Here is a 27,662-nt window from a genome sequence, read left to right as displayed (position 1 = left end):
AGGCACTCTATGGAGAGGCCGCTAGGGCTCCTGTGGCATAAATGACGTGCCGAGAGAGCGAGCGAGCGCGCAGCCGGGAGAGCGGAGTCTCCTGCCTCCCGCCCCCCACCCTTCCAGCTCCTGCTCCTCCTCCGCTGCCCATACACAGACACGCTCACACCCGCTCCCTCACTCGCACACACAGACACACACGCGCACACACACTCCACTCTCCCGCGCGCTCACACCCCTCTTGCCCTGCGCTCTCGCCGGTGCAGCGCCGCGCCGCAGCCGGACGCCCCTCCTGGGCTCACTTTGCGACGCTGACAGCGCAGGCGGTGGCCGTGGAGGTGGGAGCAGCGGCGGCATCCTCCCCCCTGGTCGTGGCCCGAGCCAGGACGCCGGCGGAACCTCTCGGCGGCGCTCTCCCATGAGTCGGGATCGCAGCATCCCTCACCAGCCGCTCACCGTCTCCGGGAGTCGCTGGGCTTGTACACCGCAGCCCCTCCGGGACAGCAGCTGTGACTACCCCCCAGTGCAGATTTCGGGGCATCTCTCTAGAAACTCGCTCTAAAGACGGAACCGCCACAGCACTCAAGTACGTATGAGATTTACCCAGTTAATAAGGGGACTTGCTAAAAAGTTGGCGCGCTGGGAAGCGTCGCTCCTGAAATTGACAACTTTGAGCGCGGGGTCCCCCCCACACGCACCCGCCTTTCTACTCCGGCTTCGCTCGCTCAGCAGCCCATGGGTTCTGATCTAAAACTTTTCCCCTGTAGCGTGCCGGCGGGGACTCTGGAGCTGGTGGGAGTCCTCTCCCCACCCGAAGAGGCGAAAAGCCTCTAACAAAGAGGAGGACCGGGATTTGTGCAATAGCAGCTCTGGCGATGTAATTCAGGGTATTTCAGCTCTAGTTGTCATGGTAATGATGCTCTCGGCGGCGGCGGCGGCGGCGGCGGCAGCGGCGGCAGAGACAGGGAGTTGCAGCCCCGGTGACGAACGGCAGTAATTTTCCTGCCGTTTAAGTAGGATTGAAAATAGTTGCTCTGGTGGATCCAAGTTAATGTACCTAATGGTGGAACAGAGCTGATTGTCTGGGAGAAAGCTTAGGAGGGAAGAGGCCTGGGCAGCAGTGGCCGGAGTTCGCTGAGGCGCTTGGAGGATCTCTGGAAAGAGGGCGTAATTGTAGGAATGTGGCTTATTGTATTGAAATGAGCCTGGGGCTCCACTAGGCACGTCTGCCTGGCGTCGCTGACTTACCGGTTTACACTTTTCCCTTCGGAGGTAATCGTTTGTAACTGCCTGCTCCCGCGCCCCAACACGCGTGGGGATCGCATCCCTCTCCTCTCGGCTTTGGCTCGGTGTGGGAAAAGCATGTTTTACTTGTCACTGGCAGAACTCGCACTTTCGGAGAAGTTGTTTCGAGTGTATTAGTGTTATGAAAGCTCTCGGTCTCGAGACCTGAGCGGTCCTGCGAGCTCAGCCTGCGGCGACTGAGCTCCAAAGGCACTTTCTGGAACCTGTTGGGAGCCTGAGCAGTTCTGAGGGGGACAGCATTGGTCCCTTGATTTCCAAGAACGTTCCTGGAGGTTGCTTTTTACTTATGCTCCTGGATTCTCCAGAGGGAATAGCTGCAAAGAGTTTAGTAATCAGCGATCTCGGGCTGTTATCCCAGGGCCTTGGAGTGCCGGGAGGGAGGTGCCGGGAGGTTCGGTCATTCCACCATGAATCCAGTCCTGGATCTCTTTTTCCCACGATGGGGAAATAAGGGGAAAGAGAAGCTGCCCGGCGCAGAAACTGAGCACAATGAATGAAATTACTTTATTCCAGGTATTTTAGCGTAACAAGATGCGCATGCCGTGAGAATCAAAGACTTCTCAGGCCGCCGCACCCTCCCTACTCTCTTCCTCCCCCGGCAACCCTCAATCCCCTTCCCTAGGACTAAGCTCTCGCCGAAATTCTCCCCCGAGGTTTGCTTCGTCTCCTTCGCTCTTTCTGAGAATCGGAGTCCTTCCCTTTCTGTCCGTCTCTCCTCCACCCCTCCTGCCCCCGCCCAACCTCCGCCCCCGCTCCCCCGGGTTGGAAACTCCGCGGAGGAGCCGGGTCACAATGGTGCGTTTCACGGTTTCCTCCACACACTTCGCCACGGGGAGGAGAACACGGGGGTGTTCCTTTCGTCTGCCCACGAGAAAGAAAGGAGCTTTGACAGAGGTAGTTATTGCTTCCTAATTTACAACCTCGAGGTTCTGTGCTACCGGCCCCGGCGGCCGCGAGCGAGAGCGGCAGAACGTGTTTCCCGGCGCTGAGGCTTTGCCTAGGTAACGGGCAGTTCAGGGGGCGGAGAGAGCGGTGGGGCGCTCGGTCGGGCAGTAGGAAGGGCAGTGTGGCTGTCTCCCCAGAGCGCTGGGCGCTTAAAAGGAACCCTTTCCTTGGGAAGATTCGAGCCTCGTCCAGCCGAGTTCAGAGGCCAGGGTTAGAGAAAGGCTGTGCTTGAAAACCCTCCCAGGAGGGATGGGATCCCCGGCACCCACTGGACGAGGCGGTGGGAGAGTTGCTGGAGACACCCACTGAAGATGCAGGGAGACGAGAAGCACAAGCTACAGTACAGGAAAGATCCTCTGTGCCAAAGCTACAGCAAGCTCAAGCTTTCCGTCGTAGCAGCTCGGTCTGGGGGTGGAAAGGGAGTCCCCCATTTCCTGGCTGTCGAGGGTGTCCCGGACCTGGGGACTCTGACCCCTTTTCGCTCCTGCAGCTAAGTTCCGGGCGCAGGAGTGGCAGGAGACAAAATTTACTGGACCGTTGCGCCTCGCACATCCAGGGAGATTTTGTGTTTGGTTTGGGGGTGCTTGAGGGTTTACGTTCCTACTCTTCGAGCTGTGCCCACCCCCAGCAAAGGGGGCGCTACAGGCCGGAGTCCGGGGCTGCCAGATCCTTTCCCCTGGGCCAGCGAAGCCGCGCTTTCAGCCACAAAGTTTCGCTAGGCAGTGCGCTGAGATATTCGTCCGGGAGCTGCGCTTGGCGCCCTCCGGAATGTGCCGCCTCCGGGCTGCGGGGTAGCCGGGAGCCTGGAAGCCGCCCACCGTCTGGGGCACCTCCCGCTGCGTGCAGGGGACTTCCCTCCGACCGCCCCACCGGCCGCCAACGCCGTCCCCTCCTCGCTTGGCTTCCAGCGCTGGCCTTCTTTCCACTGTGTCCTTTTGTTTGCTTGACCCCTGGCCCCCGAAACTCGCGGCTAATAGAAGCGAAGCTCGATTAGCATTTAGAATGAAAAACGCAGACTTTCTTAATTCCTTGGGGCATTCATGCATTCGTTCCGGACCTTGTGCATTTCCTATGCAACGTGTAAAATTTGTATTTGAAGGGTGGAGGCAGGCGGAGTTGGAAAATGGCTATTTTCCGCTCGTGCCCACTCAATGACCCCCAAATTCAGACGGAACTAGATCTTCAAATGTTCCCCTTCCTAAGTTTTCCTGACTTTGTTAGCTCGGGCAAAGAAATCAATTTCTGAACGACGACAGGTTGCAGGGCTTTTAGCCTCGGTTTGTGTGCCATAAAACTGCGGTGAAAGCTGTGGATGTTGACAACCTTTCCCCAGCTTTCCCCGAGGCGAAATGATGCTTCTTGCCCTGGGACTCCGGGACCATTTAAACACGTTTACTTAGCCTTATGATAATTCTTTGTAATTAACTAGCCTTTCTAGACAACACTTCCCCAATTAGCCTACCCCTGGGCTTTGTGATCCATCGTGGTCTCAGATCTTTTTCCTCTCGCCCGGTGCTTGCAGAGCCCACGGCGGGAGAGCGCAGCCCGGCAAGCCCGGGCCCTGAGCCTGGACACTCAGCAGAACCAGGCAGCACCACTGAAGCTTTGCCTCGCCGGACGTCCCCGCCTTCTACGCTCTCAGCCTCTGCTGGAGAGACCCCCAGCCCCACCATTCAGCGCGCAAGATACCCTCCAGGTAGGTCTGAAACTTTGACCTCTTTTCCCTCCCACAGAGAGAAAGGGGCAGGGGAACGGCACCCAGAGGGCTGGCTGGTCAGCTTGCCAGCACAGTTCTGGCCAGGCCTTTCAGGTGACTTCCCCAAACGAAGTTGTTCTGTGTACCACACCCTGTTGCTAGGAATGGAAAAGCCAGATTAAACTAAGTGTTGCATTTCTCAGAATTATTTTTCCTAAGCAAATTGCAAATACTGTCGTAGACTGGGATCTTTAAGTCTTAATTTTTGCTCTTCTTTTATATCCAGACACAAATGCCCTGTAGGGCACAAATGCCCTTACAGCAATAGGGGCATTTTTATCTTTATAAACCCAGTTGTCATTTGGGTGCAGATATTTAGATGAGTAAAGCTCAGAGGGAAAGGGAAAAACATTTGAGCTGAAAGCCAAGGAGTAAATGTGAGTTTGGCAAAGGAAAGGGCAGCAGGTTTGGTTTGCATCACCTCTACAAATTTGTTAAAGGGATACTAGGTGCCAGGCCTGTGTAGGAACCAGAGATGTGCACATAAGTAGAGCAGAATCTCAGCAAGCTCATCTTCCAGCTGGAAACTTCAGAAAGCCACAAAGAGCAATAGGTAGGGAAGGACAGCAAAGAATGACAAAAAAGATTGGGAGAAATCCTAGAAGTGGTGAAGGAATATGGATAAAAGACCAGGTAAATGATCAGCCTTTCACTTCATCCCACCTGGACAGACACCAAGATAAGTACTGCTTTAGCTTCAAACTAGTGAGTGTGCTTTTAAGGCCCTGCTTAAAAAAAAAAAATTAAAGTCTTGAACTGGCCCCTCCTTCTCACTGCTTCTTCCAACAGGCCCTCGTCACCTTTTTTCAAGTCAAGATTTCATCCCATACACGCATGACTCAATCAGAGTTGGAAATGTGGGTAAGAGAAAGATGTCAAAGGAAACCTGAAGTGCTCACGTTTCTATTAGTCACACCTTTTACACCACAGACTCCAAGCAGACATTAAGCACCTGGTTTTCCTTTGGCTCAGAAAAACCAACCACTAGAAAATGCCCCTTTTATCACTTCTATTTAACCATAAAAAAGGAAAATAATCAGATAAATCACCCACTAAAGCCAATAATTCTCAAGACCTTCTCGCCCAGGTTAGCCTCTCTGAACAATAGTAAGCACCTTGGATACCAATCACTTTGGAGGCTCCAAATAGTCAAACTGGCAGATAAACCAAATTATTCCAAAACTGCTTTCTTATTTTCTAGGGGATGAATTTTTCTGTCATAAGAAAATACCTCAACTAACTTGCCTGTTTAATGCTAGGTGTTGATTGTTGCCATAGAACAGCCACTGATATATCTTCTTAGTCAGAATTGGCAAATATATTTGCATATATATGTATATATATGCATACACACTGTATAGCAGAGAACAGGTTTGGTGGATTTTTGTTTTTCAGCTGCTGATATTTTTCTTTGCAGATGGCACAGACACCCCCAGTCCATTTCCTGGGCCTACGTTCCCACCTCTCCACCTAGCTGGCTGAAGTCATCAGCAGGGGTCCAGTTTGTGCAGGCTGCTAGTCCTGTTTGGAGGAGGGAGGAGGGGGTGGGAAAAAGCAACCACAACTTGTGTGGGCAGCTTCAGTTGGCACTGATAAAATGTTAGAATGTCACTGTCTTTCTTGGCCAGTAAGTCCCACACAGGACATCTTTTTGACTAACTCTTAGGTTTACAAATCAGTGTGTATAGCTTGGGGGACCAATGGTCTCTTTCTCCCAAAATTAACCAACTGAGCATCTGCAGGCTTTTCCTTTATCCTCCCAGCTTGTGGCTTAGGAGGCCACTCCAATTAGTCTATTGGACTCAAAGCCACTTTTTAAAAACATCTTTGGATTTGTGAGGGAAGACATGAAGTTCTTTGGAGAACAGAGCAAAAGAGAAAGGATGAGTATTGGAGTCCCTTTTGTTGTCAGGCATTCAGCTGTCTTCCCAGGGAGAAAAAAAGTAAGCATGAGGCGTTTAAGTCTGTGCAACCAGAAGGAGAAGAGGTTGCCACTTCCTGTGTTTCCCAGATTAGAGAGCAGTGAATCCAACACTGCCTATTAGCTAGGGAAAGTGTTGACTTGCTTCTGAGAGACCTTTCTCCCTGGCCCTGCAGATATGCCCTGTGTGCAAGCCCAGTATAGCCCTTCGCCTCCAGGGTCCAGTTATGCAGCGCAGACCTATGGCTCGGAATACAGCACGGAGATCATGAATCCCGATTATGCCAAACTGACCATGGACCTCGGCAGCACAGAGATCACGGCCACAGCCACGACATCCCTGCCCAGCTTCAGTACCTTCATGGAGGGCTACTCCAGCAGCTACGAAATCAAGCCCTCCTGCGTGTACCAAATGCAGCCGTCTGGGCCACGGCCTTTGATCAAGATGGAAGAGGGCCGCGCACCTGGCTACCACCACCATCATCATCACCACCACCACCACCACCATCACCAGCAACAGCAGCCATCCATTCCAACCCCCTCTGGCCCGGAGGAGGAGGTGCTGCCCAGCACGTCTATGTACTTCAAGCAGTCCCCGCCGTCCACCCCTACCACGCCAGGCTTCCCCCCGCAGGCAGGGGCGCTGTGGGACGACGCGCTGACCTCCTCTGCGCCCGGCTGCGTCGCGTCCGGTCCGCTGCTAGACCCGCCCATGAAGACGGTGCCCACGGTGGCCGGCGCGCGCTTCCCGCCCTTCCACTTCAAGCCCTCGCCGCCGCACCCGCCCGCGCCCAGCCCCGCTAGCAGCGGCCACCACCTTGGCTATGACCCGACGGCCGCCGCCGCGCTCAGCCTGTCCCTGGGAGCCGCGGCCGCTGCAGGCAGCCAGGCTGGCGCGCTCGAGGGCCACCCGTATGGCCTGCCTCTGGCGAAGCGGGCGGCCGCGCTGGCTTTCCCGCCGCTCGGCCTCACGGCGTCCCCTACTGCCTCCAGCCTGCTGGGCGAGAGCCCCAGCCTGCCGTCGCCGCCCAACAGGAGCTCATCTTCGGGAGAAGGCACGTGCGCTGTGTGCGGGGACAACGCCGCCTGCCAGCACTATGGGGTGCGCACCTGTGAGGGCTGCAAGGGCTTCTTCAAGGTGAGCACCCGCCTCCTCTTGACGCCCCCTCTCATCCTGTCCCAAGCCGGCCCCTTCCTGCAGCCAGTGCTGTAGGAGTAGCCGCTGTCTTTTCTGGCTTGAGTCCTGTAATCAGTAAGCTGTGTTTCTCGGGGGTTTTTAACTTCAGGTCAACGTACAAGAAGACCACCCAGATGGATCTGAGGGGTCTGCAAATCTCCTAGCCTGACACTGCCTTATGAGCATTTTTTTCTGAAGAGAGCTTTCAGCAGACTGTCAAAAGATCTGTGCTTCAACAGTGCTAAAAGCTCATTGCATTCCTTTCAGTCCATTGAGGGTATCAGAGGGGAGGGCCCTGGACTTTTGTGTCTCAGACTTCACAGTAAGAGGCAGAACTCTAGAATCAAAAAGGCCTGATGTGGAATTCTGCCCACTCACTATCAACAGTATCTTGAAGGTAGATAATAATTATGCTTATTTCATACATGAAGGTATGGTAGTTCAGAGAGGCAGTTCAGCTGCCTTAGGACAAACACTGGGGGAGCAAAAGGGAGGCAGGATAATAACTGATGCTTGCATGACCCCAGTGTGGGAGCACAGTAGACAGGCAATTGCCCACATGCAGTTTGGGGCAGCTCCACCGTAGAAGATAGAAATTAGAGTCCCACCAATTCACTGTCTTCTAGAAACCCTTCCTTACCTCTGTACCACATACAGTAGCAAGTTTCACCACTGTTGGTTCTCTCACAGACCCCAAGGAGAACTTTACAGTGGGAGGATCTGCACCTCCCCATAGCTCATGGAAGCTCAACTCTAGAGAGGCAAACCCTTGGTCAGGTTTTGCACAGTGGTTTAGCAGCATGTGTGCATGTGGGGTGGGTCCAGCTGGTCTCTTGACTACAAAACTGCATGCTCTTCCCACCACTACAGGAGTGGAGGAGTGGGCAGGGAAGAAGACGTACTTCTCTCTCCGCTCTGCCTTCTGTCACTGAGTCCTTCAGGTACTTCTGTGCCGCTGTCCTCTCTCCTCACCCCACTGACCATTATTTCAGATCCACACAAGTCACTGCCTAGCCTCCAATGCCAGGCAGGACAGAGGAAAAAGGGAAATGAGATGCTGATTGGGTAAATAGGATTTGGGAGAGCAATAGGTTGTGTCTGGGAGCACAGTAATATTGAGGGCAGAAGATTCAGCTGGGAGTCTTGGGTATGACACTTCTCTCTAAGCCTCTGTTTCCCTATCAAGGAATATAACTCAGAGAATGGCTGTAGTGAATGAGATTAAAACTTATACAAAAGCACTTTATAATCTTTAAAAGACCATGAAATAAGCTTATGACTAAAGGAAAACTACAAAGTATTTGTAAAAATGTATACTTGTAGGTGGGTATACATACCAACAACCAACAGTTATTTTTATGTGAGGATGGCAATCATGTCATTCATTGACTTCTGTAGATAAATGGTAAAATGCTTGTGGAAAGACTTTGCAATATCTTAAATGCCCTACAAGTCTTCATGCACAACTATGAAGTTTTAAATGCAGAATCTTCCCCCACCTCCTTTTTGCTGTTAAGGTTGGTCTTCTTTTTCCCCTATCTTAACTACTCAAATTTCAACTAACTGCATTCCTTTAGCAGGTTTGATTTTTTACAGAATTTCCTTGGAAATACTGAAGGGCAGTGAAACAGAAAGCAGAAAGGGAGGGGGAAAAAAAAGAAAAACAATTAAGAGAAGTATGAGTAATCCGCAAATAGAATCACCCTTAAAAAATTGAGAGTTGACCAAAATCTGAGAGTGGTTATTCATAATGAATCTAAAAATCTCCATTAAGTGTTCCCCCAACAGCTTCCCTTTTTTGCAGCAATCCCTTGAAAACAAATCTATACTTGAAGGGGGGGGCAGGATAGGGAGAACCACCCCACAGATCTGTTAATTAAAGGAACAGGAGCAGGTTTTACCCAGTGGCTTTCTACCATTAAATTGAATTCTTTAAAAATGTGACATGAAGTGCAGTTAATGATGAGAATTCAGTGATTGAACCATAACGATCTCTCCCTGTCCTTCAACTGTGCAGGCTCACACAAATGTGGGGAAGGCTTCAGGTTATTGGGAAAATGTACACCTGAAGCAAAATGCCACCAGCACTTAAATTGGCATATTGTCTTGAGGATAATGCCAAGAAGTAGACTGTTAGAAATTACTGCATGTCCAATGAAAAAGAGCTTCATTTGGGAAACACAAGTTTCCTATCCTTACAGACTCCTAAGAATTTAAATGCTCAGGAGTATGTTTATGTCCTAGAATTTTGCATTTCAAACTGGACAGATGCATCTTAGACTTGAAATAGGTTGGCTTTGTTAAATTTTTAAAGCTACGTGACAACAGTTTAGAAGCTATACCCTCAGATGAATTTAAAAGGTGACAGGGTAAAAACTGAAACATAGAAGGTGAGGACTCCTGAAAATAAAAAGGTTGAAAGTAAATTAAAATTTTGGGTACAAAGTAGACCACAAACCCCAAGTTATCTGGGCTTTTTTCTTTTGTATACAGCCCAGACTTCCCAAGTAAGTGCCAACTTCTCTGTTTAGAGTTGTATAGATCCAAATAATTTCCGAAGAATTTCACTGTAAGTGGTAAAAAATGCATCTATTTGCACAAATGTTTTCCATTACAAAAAAGAATTCTTTTACATTTGGAGCCCAGAGTACGTTTAATTATTTTTCCACGCGTCATTCAAAAAATTCTACGTGATTCTGAAAAATATGATGTTATTTTTATATCCAAGCTCAAGTTTTTATGATGTGCCTTTTGCAATATGGCTATTTTAGTGTCTGTATCAATAGTCATTTATGAAATAACCTGTTAATGGGAATTTTCACTGAAAAATATATGGCTTTCATATTTCTTTCTCCCATTCTTATTTGTCTTTGGGGATTTTTGTTTCTTTCTCAGATGTGATAATGGTTTTTTAATTCAATTTTAAGATTTTGCCATCAAAAATCAGAAATGGCTTGTGTATTATATATATTCTTCAAAGACAAGATAAACTACAAAAACTAGTTAAGTTAATTTCTTTTTAAACTAGAATATTATTTGCTATATATTTTAACAAAACAAATCCTGATTTTGCTCTTTATGATTTTTATCTTCATTGAGTAACAAAGCCAGTTACTGTGATATTTGACTTACAATAGTGATAGCATACAAAGTACATCCCAGATAATTTTGATTTTATTTTAATAAGGTCAGCAATAATCAGGGGAGTGGAACAAGTAGAAAATTGTTCTCAAAGGGATATTAAAAGTGGAGATAATATAATCCTCCAAGGTATGATATGTTGACCTGGTAATTTCAGATATGATTTTATCATTCAGAGTTACGTGCCTCCTGAGACTTGCTTCAGAGCAATCCGAGATGATTTTCATTGTCAGCAGCTAACACTAATAAAATTGTTTTTCCTGCAGGCTAGCGTGTTAGGAAATTAAATTTATCTAATTATACAAATTGCACTGTCGCTTTTCACATTGTAATTAAAATACATCTTGTCAGGTCCTACCTCTTTCCAGAAACTATTAGTTGACTATCTCTGTATTGTATTTTTCTCAGAGAACAGTGCAGAAAAATGCAAAATATGTTTGCCTGGCAAATAAAAACTGCCCAGTAGACAAGAGACGTCGAAACCGATGTCAGTACTGTCGATTTCAGAAGTGTCTCAGTGTCGGGATGGTTAAAGAAGGTATGGATATGATGCTTTTCATCCAATTCATTTCTTCTCAGACATCACTGAAAAAAATGTTAATATTTATGTAAGGATGGTGAATTTCCCTATTACTCTTTCATTCCAACATTTTATTTGTATGGAATATATTTACATTTAAAAATACCTGCAGACTACTTATTCTGATTTCTCAAAATCAGTAGAGAGCTTGTGTGCATGCATTTGTGTTCTATTTAAGAAGGAAAATTTCAAGGCTAATTCACTACCAACTGTGAGTATGGAGTATCCTTTTTGAGGCTTGCTTCAACTCTCATGAAAGCATTGAGTGTTATTCCAAACTTACTGGCACTTTTAAGTTGTTATTAATGGTTCCCCAACTATCATTTATTTTGATTCCTTTTTGAGATTTATGCTTTTTCATAACATAATCTTTACAGATTGTTTTCTTTTTCTCTTTGCATCAGTTGTACGTACAGATAGTCTAAAAGGGAGGAGAGGTCGGCTGCCTTCCAAACCAAAGAGCCCATTACATCAGGAACCTTCTCAGCCCTCTCCACCTTCTCCTCCAATCTGTATGATGAATGCCCTTGTCCGAGCTTTAACAGACTCAACACCCAGAGATCTTGATTACTCCAGAGTAAGTCTTACATGTTCCAGTTTTGACTGAATTATCAGCATCTGTATTTATGATACTTCATAGCAATAAGAGTTGATTGAATGACTTTGGGCCTGGTACTGTGGTAATCAGTTTTCATACTTTTTCTGTGTTTCTCATTTCATTTAGCAATTCAGTGTTTCCATTGCACCAAATAATGTTCGCCTTATTGGATCTCTAAATGCCTTAACAAATGATCCTGACAGTGCTGCACCTGTGGTACTCACTGTTGCAGGATTCCTGGTGGTTATGCCAATGAAAATCGGTACAGGTGAACTAAAATTTGTAGATAGATTTCTTTCATGGTCTGTACAAAGTGACTACTGCTTTTTTTTCATATTGTGATGAAACTATGTGAGTGAGCCTCAAGTTATCCTTAAGCAATTTATCCATTTCACTGGCACTGATTAATCTGCTGCTTATTCAGAAGGATTAGAACATTGATGGCTAGGAAGCTCTGGCCTTCACATTTGGAAGTATAAAAAGGACTGGGATGGAACTCTGCCTCCGCCTCATTGCTTCCTGCCTGTGTCACCTGGCTCCTGCCCTTGGCTTTCTTCCTTCCAGAGGAGATGATTATGATATTTAACCCTGGAGGGATGTATTGAGCATCAGTCATACAGAACGATGGAAACATTTTGAAAACCATAACATTACCAGTGTGGTTATTTAAGTCAACCAAAACACACAAACATTTTTTATTTCATAGGGATGTAGTAAAATCTTATCAGTCTAATTCTGCGAATTGTCTTCAAATTTGGATAATACAGATAAGAGCCATGAAACAGGATTTTCTGAGAAAATGTATAAATATTACTGTAGGGTCTTTTAAAAAATGATTTAGAAAAGAAAACTTCCAGTTAAACATGATCTGACTGAAGAGGAAAGGAAAGAGGAAAATATCACAGGTACTGAATAATTTCTATATGCTAGACAGAGTAGTACATTGTTTCATTTGATCCTTTAAATGGCCATGAACTCTAAGGATTGTTATTTTCACTGGAAGACAAGAAAATTTAAACGTAGATAAAGAGAGACCAGCGCAGGGGTCCCCATTTGGTTGATCTGACTGGCAGCTACTATTAGATTGCCTTCCCCAGGTCTAGTCAGCATTTCAGGCATCTGGTTGAACATCTGGCAAAGAGTGTGAGTGTGCCTTTGCTGTTGCCCTCCTTTTAGGTTGCAGTGTTCACAGAAATGATTGGTTACCTGCTATGATCTTTCTTCTCTCATCCCCACCCTCATTAGCCTGTGAAGCCTCCTATCTGCGCCTGATCATAAAACTCCATATGAGCACAGTAGATTTTTAGCACCAAATGCTGAGGACTCTTGTTCTGATTATAGACAGCATCTCTTGACTAAAGCCAAGTCTTAAATAATTGTATTACAGACTGATGCAGTGGTTAAGGGTGTGGGCTTTGGAAGCATGCAAGCCTAGATGAAAATCTCAGCACCATCATTTATGAGCTGAATGACCCTTACTAGCAACTAATTAAACCTATTAATGCCTCAGTTTCCTCATCTGTGCTATGGGGTAATAATATGTGCTTTTTGCAGTTGTTTTGTAAAGATTAATATGATATTATGTGTCAAGGCTTTAGTACAGTACTCTGTATTATTTCCTTAACCAAACTTTCTTATCTATGCACACGTTGAATGTACTAATGAGTATGAACATTACACATATCAGGTACCATTCAGCAGTGCCATTATGATTTCTTTTGCACAGATGAGGAAATTAAAACTAGGAAAAACTAACAGGCTGGCTTGTCCAAGATCACATAGCTAACATGCATCTGAGATAAGATTAGGAGCCAACTATGTTGGACCCCCAAATCTGTGCTTCTTAATACCAAGTTTCATTGCTTTGCTGATTTCAGTGAAAGTAGGTGCTAGATAAATATTTGGGAATGATGACTGCTCCCTGAAGCACCCTGGACTCTCCCTGTGTAACACGTCTTCCTTAGTGAAGCTTCTAGACACTGCTTTGGCTAAGGCTTCAGCCCATGATCTGATATTGTTCTAGGACATTTAACATCACTATTGATGCCAAGTCCAGAGAAGGTAGGCCCCCAAAGTGATATTTTGGCCCCAAATTATCCAATTGTTCAGTCTATGTGGCCTAATTACTCATTCAGTGGCGAACCCTCCCCAGCCCTCTGAGCTGTCCCAGCTGGGAACTGTCTCCACACTGAAAAATCAATCTAGTGTGTTTGCTTGCCTCCGCACCATTCAGTCTGTTAGTCTAGAGTCATCATCCTCATCAACAAACATTTATCCAATTTAATTGTTAGCTTTGTCCAAAATACCAGATTGACCACGCCAGAGTCAGGGTCACATTGATAATACCTATGGGGCCTGGCTCAATTTTGCAAAGCATATTTATTTTAATTGCATTGTTTTGGAATCAGGTTGAACCTCATAGCTTGGGTCCTCCTGCTTTTAGATAGCTTTACAAAATTATCAAAAATTGGACCAAAATCAACTAAATAAAAAGACTTTTTAAAAAATACAGTGAGTTTTCATCAAAAACTTGGATGAAGGCATAGGAGCATGCTGATCACATTTGCAGATGACAGAAAGCTGGGAGGGATCGCTAATATGATGGATGTCAGTATCAACATTCAGAGTGATCTCGACAGGTTGGAACAGGAAGGGCTGCAACCATCATGAGGAAAGTTAACAAAAATAAATGTGAAGCTCAGCTTTTAGAATTATATAAAAAAATGGGAGAGCCTTGGCTTGTCAGTGGTTCGTGTTAAGAAGTTCCAGAGTTTGTTCTATAGACAATATAAACCAACAAAATCCGTATCTGGTGAAAGTAAGGGATTCTGAATTACCTGCTGCAGTGCTAGAACTATGAGACCACCACCAAATTTAGAGTGGTCCCATTAACTCTGTCCCATCAGATCGTACTTCAAGGACTGAGTCCAGTTCTAAGCTGGAGTGTAAGAAGCATGTGGACGTGTTGTCTCTGGAAAGTTGTGAGGAATATTTGGAGGAAATGGAAATACAAATACAAGATAGGAGAAGATTTGGTGGAATTAGGTCACTCTTTTGCCCTGTGGCAAAAAAAAAAAAAGACTGTCACTCCTGCTGGCAGATGGAGAGGGAGAAGGAGAGGGACAGACAAGCTCTCCTGGCCATACAAGGAGCTGTCAAAGTGTGAGATCAGCAACACAAGAAGTAATCAAGGAGAACATGTAACAGGATTCCTCACAGGGGGGAAGGTTATTCTGGATGACATTAAGTCCTTTCCAACTCTAGATTTTATGATTCTGATGTTTACTTTATTGTCCTTATGTGTAAATATTCATATATGCATACACATACAAGAATACATACGGTAAAGTAACTAGGTATTTACCAATATTGAACTTGCTTTGTTCTCAATCAAACCATTAGTACATAAAATGAATGAAACAAATGAATTTATTGTGTGCCTACTTTGGGCCAGTCATCACCATGTATTTCTTATATAATTTCACTTAAACCCCCAGCTCTGTGTGGCATAATTTATGGTTTTGGTCATTTTTAAGACTGTCATTTGTTGAAATTTAACTTTCATAATATCTTCCCCTTAATATTTTATATTTACAATTTCATAATACAAGAGGTGACCCTGAGATCATCTAATACAAACCCTATAACTTCAGACAAGTGAAATAAGGGTTAAATTAGTTTGCTTGCCAGACATCAGTGGCAGGGCTAGGGTGAGATCCAAATCATATCACTCAAGGTAGTATTTCTATTTCATCATACTGCCACTGGTATTTAATGGCAATTTATTAGATTTTTTAAAAATAGAAACTTCATTAAATTTTTCTAAAATTATAATAATAGTAAAATATACCCATTTGTTTTTTAAAAGGCAACCATTTAGATGTGGATACAATAAAAAGCATCTTTTCTTCTTTTGTACCTGCCTCCTTCCACTCCTCCGTAGTAACTAATGTGAGCATTTTAATATGTATCTATAATTTACTACATTTTAAGTTTACTCTGTCAGGTTTGAGTCTGACAGTCAGTTTGACCAATACAATTTATTAAAGGTGCTGTCTTTCCCCCGTGAATCAGGTCAGTAAAGAAAGGAGATTTTTGCCAGCCCAGTATGTTTTAATCCTCATGTATCAGCAGATATGGCTTTAAGGTAGGAAGTGAGCAGTTTTCTCCCTGTTAGTGAGAAAGGGAAAGGTTTCGTTCCAAGTCACAGAGAGAACGAATGTTTCAAAAGGCCAGAAGAGAGCTCCTGAGCTCTGTGACGCATTCCTGGCTCTGGGACCTTCGTTCCTCCTTTGGGCCAAACTTCTCTCCCTCATAAATGAGTTCAGATCATTGTACATCAGTGCAGTCAAAACATGTCACATGTGATTTGTTTCTCCTCAAAAGGCTGCTATTCTCTGCCCCACAGTTGCTTTTAATTTAGCAGTACGAGTATATATAGACACTGAGCTTGGCTTCGGCGCCTGCAGAACTACTTATGAGGAAATATACTTAATGCCCTCATTAGCTGGCCACTCTGAGTATTTTTCAGCACACTAGGATGTTTTCTGGCAATTGGTGCCACTTAAGGCAGACATAGACTGCAAGTACAAGAGATATTCCTCAGATGAAACCAGGCACCAGCAAATGGTACTTAAATGTTAACAAGATAGCCTGTAAGAAACCATGTGCTTAACATGTGTTAGACCTAGGAAGGAAGAAGCATGAAGACTGTCAGAGTGGTTTCATGAAGCTGAAATGTGAACGCTCACATTGAGGAGGCTGTGTCAAACTGCCACCAGTTAATTGACTAGTTGATTTCAAGTCAGTTCCCATCCCTCTGTGGACCTGTGTCCTTATCTGAATAGGGTAGAGATTCGACCAACTGCATTCCGGTGATCTTTTCCAGCCTTGTCATTCCCTGACCCTCCAGCCTTTATCCCTGCCACAGCTCCACTAAGAATAAAAGTCAGCATTCCCCTGAGCTGGACCCCAGTCTGCCTCTACCAGAAAGACCTGTGGTGTTTGCTTCAAAATGCAGATTTCCAGGCATACCCAGACCTCCTGAATCAGAGTTAAGGAAAAAAGGCAGCAGGCAAGCTTCTGTATTTTAACATGTGCCTTGGATGATTCTTCAGCACACTAAGGTTTGAGAGCCACAAATATAAGTTAATAATTACAATTTAATTTTACCTTGAATCTCCCAGTTTTTGTTGCAATTGTGAAAGGAGAATCAAAAGAGATACACATTTTCCAGAAAGCAGTGAAATTCATTTAACAAATACCTACTAATGCCTATTGGTTGTCAGATGCTGTTCTAGGGCAGTGGACACATGGATTGTTGAACAGGACAAAGCCCCTGCTCTCATGGAACCTAATGCCAGTGAAAGAGAAAGAAGGAAAACACATAACAGCATGATGTCATTGGTGGGAAGAGGGCAATTTTTTTATTTCTTTTTTTCAGTCAGGGGAGAGGGGCCGGCAGTTAGGTCAGAAAAGAAGAAATTTGGGGAAAATATATTTATGACCAATTTTGTTTTTATTGACAATGTTTAAGTGCCATTTTTAAAAAGTGTGACAGCCTAAGAATATTCATACATAGTTTGACAATAGAATGATCAGATCTAACATTTTTAGAAGTATAAAGACCTAGGGAAAAGTAACATACTAAAGGGAGAAAAGCTTGTCCAGAGGCTATTTTACATATTTAGCCAGGACTAGAGATGAGACACATATTCAGTTCCACTCTGCTATTGAAGCACCACATCAGTAATGTTTTAGCACCGGTGTTCACCATTGAAATAACTTATTTTAAGAGTAAGCTGTTGCTGAAGTCTGAGTTTTACCGGCTGTGTTACTCCCCCCAGGGGACTCATTGTAGTTAAAATAATATCTATTGCTATTGTTTGCAGCTCCAGCTTCTCATTCCCAGTGTTTTGGAGAAATCTCAATTAAGTTGGTTGTTGCTGAATGTAATTCTATGTCTTTGACTACTGCTAAATCCACAGTCTGGTGGATCAAGTATTCATACAGGCTGGAATGAAAAATTAGCATAAGCAAGATAAAAGTTCATTTTTAAAAATCTGGCTATATTTGGCTTATGTTGAATTTACATAATCAATAAACAAATATTTCTAGGTTTTCCTTGGTGAATCCAAATCTGTCTCACTCAGAAACAGTGAACTGTTAAGGAGCACAGAAGCAGAAGTAGGGGCCCATCTTTGCTACTCCAGGTCTAAACCAGTAGGCTCGGCAGAGAATGTAGGGTGCTTTGTTGTATTTCTTTAAATTTTATGTGTAATACAGGAGATAGTTTTTCTTTTCTCCCAGCATTGGATGCTGACTCTCCAGTCACCCCCAGGTTACTGGTGGATCAGGCTGAACCCAGTTTGGCTCCAAAATTCTGGAACTTGGACCAGAATCACTGCAGGTGAAGCCCAGAGGGTCTGGCTGAACTCTGTTGGGCCAGGCCTGCTGGCTTTCTTCCTTGCTGAGCTCCATCAGAGAAAAATACACACAGAGTAGGCAGGGACTGCTCTTCCCTGAGTGCAGAAGGCATGAAATGTGAGCCCAGCAGGAGTGGAAGCCTGCAGAGGCTGCTGGGTGAAAGCTAAGCGCTCTGGTGGGTTCTGAACAAATATGGAGAGCGGAACAATTGTTGAGGTGTGAGCCATGCTTCAGGGCAGTCAGTGCAGAAGGGTGCTGTTAGATCTCACTTCCAGGGGAAAGTTTGTATCTTTTTCTCTCCATTTAACCCACTATTTAAAAATAATGCTGAATTAGTGTCAAATTTTAAGCAATTGCATCACACCTGGTATGACTTAGCAATATTTGGAATCTTTGACTGCAAGAGGCAGAAAAAATCCGAGGAATCAGCAAATCCAGGCGATTTCTGTTTGCGACAGAGAGATTCAGAGAGATTAAGTGATTTGTGTTTAGCTGCACAGCAGGTCAGTGCAGGGACCTTACGGTCAGCCCTGTTGCCCAGTCCAGTTTCTTTACTTCACATTACCATTTACTTGGAAGTTTCACGTGTAATGCTGCCAGCTTTTAAAAGGAATTTCTGCCCTGAATTTTATCTTGCCCTCAAAGAACATTATGAAATCATATTAATGAAACAGGAAAGTTAAAAGAAAAAAAAATTAAATCCTTTTTTTCTCCACTCGTCTCCAGTTAAGAGTGTGTATACTCAAAGGAGGTGATGGGAAGTATCTCTGACACAGGGTCATGCAACATTCTTGACTGTCCTTGGGCAGAGGGTCTGCCTTCTTCCCCTGGACTTTGCCCTCAAGGTCTGTGGCATGATACAGTGTCCAGGACTTCACAGAATCCTAGGTATTCTGTGAGACTGTTGGGAACAGAGGAGCCAAGGCTCTAAACTGGACTCAGTGCTGTAGAAAATCAGGATGAAAATTAGGAAACTCCTGCTTTAACCCATTCCCCTATCCAATAAATATGTAAGCTAGTGGGTGGGGACAGACCCAAGTATCCAAACCCTCATCAGCAGCATCCCCATCATCATTTGTTAAACTTGTTCTACACGTCTGATCTTTCCCATATCTTATCGTATTTAATCCTAACAGCTCAACTTTGAAGAAGGTATTATTATCCCCATCCTATAAATGAGAAAAATGGGGCTCAGAAACGTGAAATAATATCATAAAATTAATTTACAAATCATGGGTCAGGATAAAATAGGGATTAAACTACCTGGGCTCCCTATCTGATGTTTCTTTAGTTATGTCTTACTGCTTGTTGGAAAAACATAAAGAAAACAAGATGCAGTTAAGTGCCTAGTGCCTCATTTCCTCATACCTAGCAGTTCTACAGTAAATACCTCAATTCTGCTTATTGGCTGTTTCTCCTCCAAACAGGTTTGGGCATTGTGGCAAACCTAGGCATTTATTTCATGGAAAACAGTATTCAACAAGCATTTCATCAGTTATGTGCCAGTTCCTGTGCTATTGACAGAAAGATGGGACCAGTGAATACAGATCTGAAGAGTTCCAAGTAAAGTAAAATAGGATGGTTTTTTAAAGATCCCAAAAACCATCAGGCAACCGGCTAACATATTAATAGCCAGGAGGTATAGGACTTGAAATCCCATGGCCAGTTATTTCCTGCCTTATCACTGCTGATTCCTCACTTGGAAAAGTTTCTTGGCCTCTCTGAGCCTCAGTTTCTTTGTCTGTAAAATACAGGTTAAAATCTCTGTCCCATGAAGGGGAATTAAGAGACACAATGCCAATTCACACTTAGCTATGCTAGTATAAGGGCAATGATGTGTACATTTATGTGTGTTTTGTATATCTCTTAAATCTCTATGCTACTGATTGTCCCTTGATTATTATCTTGCTACATCAATCTTCCTGCCTGAAGCAGAAATTTTTTTTCTTCTGTGGTTCACGCAAACTCACAATTCTACCAAAATATCTAAAAGCTGGGTAGAGACATAAACATTTTTCCCTGCCCCACCCTCATTTCTTTCCTCCTTTCCTTCCTTCTTCTTTCCTTTCTTCCCTCTTCTTTCCTTCCTTTCTTCCTTCCTCCTTTTTCTCTCTTCCTCTTTCTTTTTTCTTTCATTCTTTCTTTCTTCCTCCCTCTCCTTTCTTTCTCAATCAGTAGATTCTCAGCAGTGGTGGAAATGTCTATCCCTCGTTTGCTATTAGCACTTAAAATATGGCTAATGTGATGAACTATGAACTAACTTTTAAATTTTATTTACATTTTGATAATATAAATATGCGTAGGTCACACCTCTGCTTGGGCTCTGCCAAGGAGACACTCCACTCTCAACCTCCAGTTTTCTTTTGTCTCACAGAAATCCATCAACAGCAAGCAAAACACGTTCATTTCTCATACTAGTTAATTCTGTCATTCTCAAAGTTCAGTGTACATGAGAGTCACCTGGAGGTCTTGATCAACTAGTTTGCTGAGCCTATTCCTAGAGTTCCTAGGGTGGAGCCTGTGATCATCATTTCCGTCACATTCCCAGGTATCCCTATGCTGCTGTTCCAGAGAGCGTATTTTGAGAACCAGTGGGTTCTGCAGCATCTTGTGAAGAGACTACTAAGCTATAATAGAATCAGTCGCTGGGGACTCACTCAGATCCAGGCCCTTGGAGCAGAGGTTCTCACTGTGAGCTGCCATTTGGAGGCATCTGGGGAGCTTTTACAATTCCCACTGGCCAGGCCTAAGCCCAGACCAATTCAGTTAGAATCTCTTGGGGGTAGGACCCAGACAAGAGCGTTTTCTTAAAGTTCCTCGAATGACTGCTGTGCACAAAGTTGAAAATCACTGCACTAATGGGACTTGTGCAAACTTCTTCATCTATTAAGTAATAATAATAAATCACTTCATTTAAATCAGAGGACCACTGTGAGAATCAGATGAGACTGTGAAGGTAAAAGGGCTTTGTAAACCTTGGAAACTAAAAGTAAAGATTTAGGCAGTGACGGTCTGGATGAGCCAATTTACAAATGATGGTGTGTTCCCATGGAAACAGGATGACGCTATTTTCTGTGGTTTGCATTTTAGTACTGTCCCACTGACCAGGCTGCTGCAGGCACAGATGCTGAGCATGTGCAACAGTTCTACAACCTCCTGACGGCCTCTATTGATGTATCCAGAAGCTGGGCAGAAAAGATTCCGGGTTTTACTGATCTCCCCAAAGAAGATCAGACATTACTTATTGAATCAGCCTTTTTGGAGCTGTTTGTTCTCAGACTTTCCATCAGGTAATTACTATTATCTTCCCTTAGTCTACTCCTTTATTTGAAGAAGTGTGCACCCTTTTGTGTGTGTATTTGAATCATCAATGAAAAGTCTGCTGAAGAAGCAAAGGTGAAATATGATCGGGCAATGAAAAAAACTAAGCGGTGGGTAACAGAAAGAGCACTGGTATGGCAGCCCAGACCTCTGGATTCTAGAACCAGTTCTAGCATGAACTGGCTGAAAGACCCTGAGCAGGTCATGGCCTTGGTAGAAACTCAGCTCCTTCCATTATTCAATAAGGGAATGGATTTGGTGATCTCTGATGTTCTTGGCAACTCCAGTATTCTGTGCTTCTAGGAAGAGTCTCATGATGTATAAGATATTTCCTGGTTGCAGGTACTTTCTTGGGAATGCTGTATTTGTCTCATGGGTTTCTGTTTCACAAGTTACTTTTCTAGAACACCCGATGGGACTCTAAAGGGTCCCCACTGCTTCTCAATCCCTAAATCAAAAGATTTAGTCCAGCCTGTCTTACACTGTGACACCAAACACAAACAGGAAGTGTTTTTTTCAAGAATTTGAATCTCATGTCTAAATTCTTCTCATAAATTTCACATGTAGCCTTTTCACTTCTTTTTTTTCAATACGTTCCTGCACCAGTTTTATTTGAAACACAAGTATTTCTCTTTCTATAATGGCAAATAGCTCAAATAATGCTGGACATGGACCACTGACTAATATAAGGGTTGTAATATGAAACAAATTGTTTTTTAAAAAGCAAAACAGGTGGGCATGGTGGTGCATATCTGTAATCCCAGCACTCGGGAGGCTGAGGTACAGAAGGATCGCTTCAAGTGTGAGGCCAGCCTGAGTTACAGAGCAAGATCCTGTCTCAACAACCCCCCACCCCCGCAAGAAAAAAGAACAGTTACATACAAAAAGTACCTGGAATCCTTAAGCTTATTCCAAAAATGAAATGAGTTTATAAGCTCTGTGGTGAAACTAGAACATTCCACCCCTGCTTTGGAGAAGGGCTGTAGTACAGCATTCAGTCAGCTGAAGATGAGTTGGTAGAGGTTTCTGTGCATAAATTTCAGGTCATTTTTGTGTGTGCAGAACCATCCAGATCTTCCCAAGACTAAATGGGCAGTCCCGCGGCAGTTCCTTTTCCATACTCCCAAGGCTGTGCATGTAGCCTTTTGGCAAATGTACTTTAACACCGTTTTTATTCACACATGGTATGTTTAACTGCTTCCTTGCTTCCTTTCAATTATACCTTTTTAGGAGCTGGTGCCAACATTTCACCAAAAATTAGAGGAAAAATCAAAATCTTTCCCCACTCTCTTTTTCCTACCTTCTTCCCAGTTTTACCCTGTGGTACTAGAAACTCCTGTCGAATGTATAGGCTTCCAGGCCTCATTCTCATCTATTTTGGTTCACTAGACCTCAGAGGAAGTTCAGAAATCTGCATTTTTGTCTTATGCCCTGGAGATCCTGAGGCCAGTGGTCAGAGGTCCATGTTTAAATTCTGTCACTAAATCATTCTGTCCTGTGTGCGCCTTGTATAAAGGGATCGGTGGGAGAGACGGGGTGGAGTTACAATCAGAGTAGTAATGAGCTTCCTTTATAGCCAACCTTATGTACAGTAAGTCCCCAACTTATGAACATTTGAGTTATGAACTTTCACAGGTGTCCTGTAAGATTCGCAGTGTACTATATAAGACTCACTTCTGTCAAATTACAAATGAATCCAACTTACAAACGTTCTCCCAGAACAGAACTGGTGTGTAAGGAGGGGACTTACTGCACACTACAACCATGCAGCAACGTGACTTCTGTCTATTAGGTATCCAGCAAAGGATTAAGTAGGTGGTAAGCTCCATGCAGATGGGTACCATATCTGTCCTATTCACCACTTGGTACTCAGTAAATACTTGCTGAGAGAAGGAATGAAAAGATACAGTTAAAGAAATTGACTTTGTTAATTCAATAGGCCAACATAGATAAATATGTAGGAAGATACTTTAAAAGTTAAAGGAAAGCCAAGTTTAAAGTATGAACAACAGAATTAGTTACACCTAATGCTTTTTAAATCCTCTTGTGTACTAGGTTCGGTGCATGGGCTTTCAAATCCTTTATTTAATTCCCTTAACAATTTTAGGAAGTAGTAATTATAATTCCTGTTTTATAGGTCCAGAGAGGTTAAAGGAGTGTCCAGGGTTACATTGCAAAGTGATGTTTAAGTGGAAATTCCCACTCCTTGTATGAGAGACTATGGGATGATTTTGGACATAATATAAACTATCAGGGCAGATTTAGAAATAGCCCTCCACCATCCTGATGTTCAAAACAAAGAAAGCAATACAAATTTAGGACTCATTTTAAGTTAGGTCATTTTTTAATTTATCATTGGCTTCTTGCACTTGCAGGAACTTGATACTGTGAGTCTGCACAGTGGAACTGTAGCAGTTTAGCCTCAGATCTTATCAGTTATTGACACGTAAGAAAATAAGAGACCAGCCCTGACTCAGAGTCCTGAAGGGAACCTGTCATGCTCATTGCGGAGAGAGAGGCAATGTATGGGCCTTCCTTCCATAATGCCTGACTACCAGCTCTTCCCTGTCTTGTTCCAGGGCAAACTGGTAACTGATCCTAGAAATAAGATAGCAGGTGCCACAACCCCACCATGCTCTGGGATGATGATTCCCAGGGTCCGTCACACAGAGAAGTGATGTTCATTGTTTATTCCCAAGAACAGAGTCTTATTCCTTGGAGGTATATGAACCTGCTTTGACACCGCCATACTAGGTTCCCAACACTGTGTGTTTTGATGTTATAATGTTGGTCAGACTGGACAGACCAGTTTAATGTGTCTCCCTCCTCTCCCTCCAGGTCAAACACTGCTGAAGATAAGTTTGTGTTCTGCAATGGACTTGTCCTGCATCGACTTCAGTGCCTTCGTGGATTTGGGGAGTGGCTCGACTCCATTAAAGACTTTTCCTTAAATTTGCAGAGCCTGAACCTTGATATCCAAGCCTTAGCCTGCCTGTCAGCACTGAGCATGATCACAGGTGAGCGCCACCTTCTGAAACACAAAGTGATCACAGCTCCTTTCTCTCCCATCCTGTGTCAAGGTAGATTTGCGCCCTGGTTGTCACACCAGAAAATTAGGAAAATGACAGCACATTTCTGAAGTCTGTTAAATTTAGTTCAAGTTAGGAAACATACATCTACAACTTGTTGTCACAGAATTCTAGAAAAGAGTATCTGTATTTGGTGATCATTGTCAGCAAACCTAGTACATAAGATCTAACTTTCTACCCAAGCTCTGTTGACAGTTGGAGTGGCTGTTTCAGGGTTGTTTTCACAAAGGCTTTCCAGGAGAGGACTAAGGAAAATGGGTAGTTGTAAGAAGCAAAAATGGTTCAACTCAACAGTTCTTAAAAGAACTAGAAGCACAAAACAGACTCTGTTTCTCTATTGTTCTACTCTTCCTCTAAATGTCTCTCCTTTCCTGTCTTTGGAAGGTAAAGAATGGGGAAAGGATGTTGGCAGGAGAGAGAACACTGGCCGTCAGTTCTCAGCCTAGCTGCAGCTCTCTTTGCCCTCACATTCTTGCAGTTTTCTGTTGAATTTCATCCTTCCTAGTCTGCCTTGATCAGTGACAGGAGGTGGGGGCTTCAGAGAGGCTAACCAGATCCAGGGCCCATCCCTGTCCTTTTGGTCAGATCTGAGAACAGACCAGGCTTTTGGGCTGAGAGTAAAGTTCAGCGCTGATATGCTCTTGGTGGAAGAAATGATCTTCAAGCGGGCCGTGAGTTTCCAGAGACTTGAGTGCATGCTTTGGCACAGGTGGCCTCTTCTTTCCCATGCATCAGAGTTGTGCATGGGTTTGCCCAAACATAGATGCATCTACTTGAAGTATTTCCTGCGAGCTAAAGTAAGATGTGACTTTGTACTTTCAGAGGCTGAGCTGGTTCAGCATTTGACTATTTACATAAATGCAAAGCAAAGGAGTATGTGCTGCAGTTAGGAATCAGATACTAGCTCATTCCAAGTGGAGCCTGACTTCTTCCTGGTCTTTGGTTCTAGAAGAGAAACTCACCTTTTTTTATCAGGTTGCCACAGACTCCCAAGAGGGCCATTAATAAAACAAAAACCAAAAGCAGCATCAAAGGGTATGAATTCCATTTAGAGGACTTTTGAATGACCTACCCGAGCACCTGAAGGACCTAAGCACATTTACAGCACAAGGTATCAGCCCAGCAGAACTGTAATAACATTGGCTCAAAAGCCACCATTGAATAAATCTACTCAGCTCAATTTCAGAACCATTCAGCTCTTCCTAGGATAGTTAGACATTCAAAATTGGAAAGTATGGAATTTTATTCACCTTTTCTATTTAAAAGAAATCTAGAACTAGCCCCAGCTTTCTGCAGATAAAGCCAGTCCATTGCCTCTGCTCTGTGGAAATGGGTGTCTGGGCTGGGGATATAGCTCAGCGGCATAAGCACCTACCTAGCAAGCATAAGATCCTGAATTAGATTCCCAGTACCAAAAAAAAAATTAAAGAAAATGGATGTGAATTCTAGTTAATCATCACATCCTGCACTACATGTCATGATGACAAACATCCCTGCAGGAGACAGAGCATGCAGGCCGCGCATGGGATGTAGGGTGTCACGGGCCATGGTGGAGACGTGCCAGTGAGTACAAACCACCGAGAGACTGCAGGTGCCCCAGTTCCTCTCAGAGGGGATTCCAGGAGCTGCTCCTTGAAATAGAGCAGAGGCTGTATGGAAGGAATGAGCATTGCAGGCGTAAATAAAAATTTTCCAAAACCACTGAAAATGTAGCTGTCATGAATTTCAGGAAGCAGACAACTAAAATAGTGATGGAAGATACCACTGGGCTGATGAGTGAGGGTGGGACAGGGCAGGAAGAACCTTTCACACCTAGGTAAAACACTCAGCATTTATCTTGAGAGCCTTGGGCAACCGGAGGTGCACAATAGTTGGGCTTGCATGTTAGAAAGAGCTCCCCTGACAGCTAGTTTTCAGGGCAAATGAGGGCAGGAAGGAGACAACACAGTGTGGGGGCTGTGGCTTAGGAGGAGGGCCTGCCCCAAGGGCCTACTTTATTTATTTATTTATTTATTTACTTACTTACTTACTTATTTTTACTCTTAAAGTGGAAATTGATGAACACCAAGAGACTAGGAAGGACATGTGGGTTCCAGGCAGTCCCAACCTGGAGAGACCAGCAATTCAGCACTGAGAGTACAGAGTAGGAAATAGGCGTAAGGTGGTACTAATCTCTGTATCCCATTTGTTCTGTGCCCTGCAGCTGTAGCTCTGCCTGCTGCCCATTTATTTGAAAACTTGCTGGAGGAGGAGGCACTTTGGCATGGCAGAAGTAGCACAGATGTTGGAATCTAGCCTCCTTTTATTAATCTGTTGTGTCACTTTAATAAGTATATAGTGTTGAAAATGCATTTCATTTCTCTGAATTTCCATTTTCCCATCTGTAAAATGGGAACAATATCAATTCCAGTGTGGATTATGGAAAGTAGAGTCTGTGATGTAACCAGACTGGATTCAGGATAGGCACTCAGTCCACAGTACTTAGAAGGCTGATGCAGGAGGACTGCAAGTTTACTTACATTCTTCCTTGGAGCGATGGTGACACGGCCCCCTCCAATTAGGTATATGTCTGCCCCTTCTCCTTGGAAACCCTGGCTAGTCCGGAATCTAACTCCCTGCCATGAGGAAAGACATGGTGGCTTTAGATGGCAGTATGCTCAGGGATGCTTTCCTTGGACACTTGGAAGAGAAGCTTGAATTCATATAATCAACTTACACTCACAATGGCCCCGGTGCTTTATGGTGGTGGCTTTGGGCCTCTCCCCCAGGGCAATGCCAGCTCCTCCCCTCACTCCTGCCAGCCTGTGCAGAGCAGCTGTTACAGGTGCTGTGGTTATAACCCAAAGAGAATAAGCCCTCTGTTCCCACTTCTGGCCTTCACAGCACTCTTTTGTGATTTGTTGTCTGGGAAGGGTTTGAAATGCTTGAAAGCATCAGGAAATGGCAAGCAAGGGGATGCCCGGGAATCGGAGCACGTTGTTGTGGTTATTAACTTTCATTTGAAATGTAAGCTTCCATGAATCTTGACTTTTTATTCTTCTTTTTTCTTTTTAACTCAACATTGAGGATCAAATCCGGCAGTGCTCTCTCCAGCCCTTTCTTTTTTAAATTACTTTTGTATTTTGAAGTAGGTTTTTGCTAAGTTGCCCAGGTGGAACTCAAACTTACAGTCCTCCTGCCTCAGCCTTCTAAGTAATATGGTTAGAATCTTGACTTCTGAATAAGTTCTATCATCATAAAAAATAATTCTGGAATATCAGCTGAGCCATTGGTATTAGAAAAGAATTCCCAAACTGTCTATTCTTAAACCAGAAAAGAACTTATAAAAAGGAAGTAAGGGGGCTGGGGATTTAGCTCAATGGCAAAGCGCTTGCCTGGCTAGCGCAAGGTCGTGAGTTCGGTTCCCAGTACC

At 44.2% G+C, this 27,662-nt stretch overlaps 1 protein-coding gene across 4 annotated transcripts in view; it reads left to right on the top strand.

The window, feature by feature from the left end:
* The first annotated feature begins 2,106 nt into the window (after nt 1-2,106).
* Nr4a3 (nuclear receptor subfamily 4, group A, member 3) overlaps nt 2,107-27,662 on the top strand; it is a 38,078-nt gene continuing 12,522 nt past the window's right edge. The window contains exons 1-8 of one of the 4 annotated variants that reach the window (XM_005382820.1): nt 2,107-2,190; nt 3,764-3,937; nt 4,787-4,858; nt 6,095-7,056; nt 10,645-10,774; nt 11,221-11,393; nt 20,931-21,130; nt 24,000-24,178. In XM_005382820.1, the coding sequence (XP_005382877.1) occupies nt 6,097-7,056; nt 10,645-10,774; nt 11,221-11,393; nt 20,931-21,130; nt 24,000-24,178 (1,642 nt within the window). In that variant the 5' untranslated portion in view covers nt 2,107-2,190; nt 3,764-3,937; nt 4,787-4,858; nt 6,095-6,096. Of the gene's footprint in view, nt 2,191-2,217; nt 2,298-3,763; nt 3,938-4,786; nt 4,859-6,094; nt 7,057-10,644; nt 10,775-11,220; nt 11,424-20,930; nt 21,131-23,999; nt 24,179-27,662 lie in introns of those variants that run through there. The other 3 variants (XM_013513314.1, XM_005382819.1, XM_013513315.1) reach the window with 3 other exon arrangements.

This window comes from Chinchilla lanigera, unplaced genomic scaffold (genome assembly GCF_000276665.1).
Source record: "Chinchilla lanigera isolate Chin_1 unplaced genomic scaffold, ChiLan1.0 scaffold00018, whole genome shotgun sequence".
Classification (NCBI taxonomy): domain Eukaryota; kingdom Metazoa; phylum Chordata; class Mammalia; order Rodentia; family Chinchillidae; genus Chinchilla; species Chinchilla lanigera.
The sequence above is the reverse complement of the archived record's forward strand: the minus strand, read 5'-3'. Positions and strand labels throughout refer to the sequence as shown.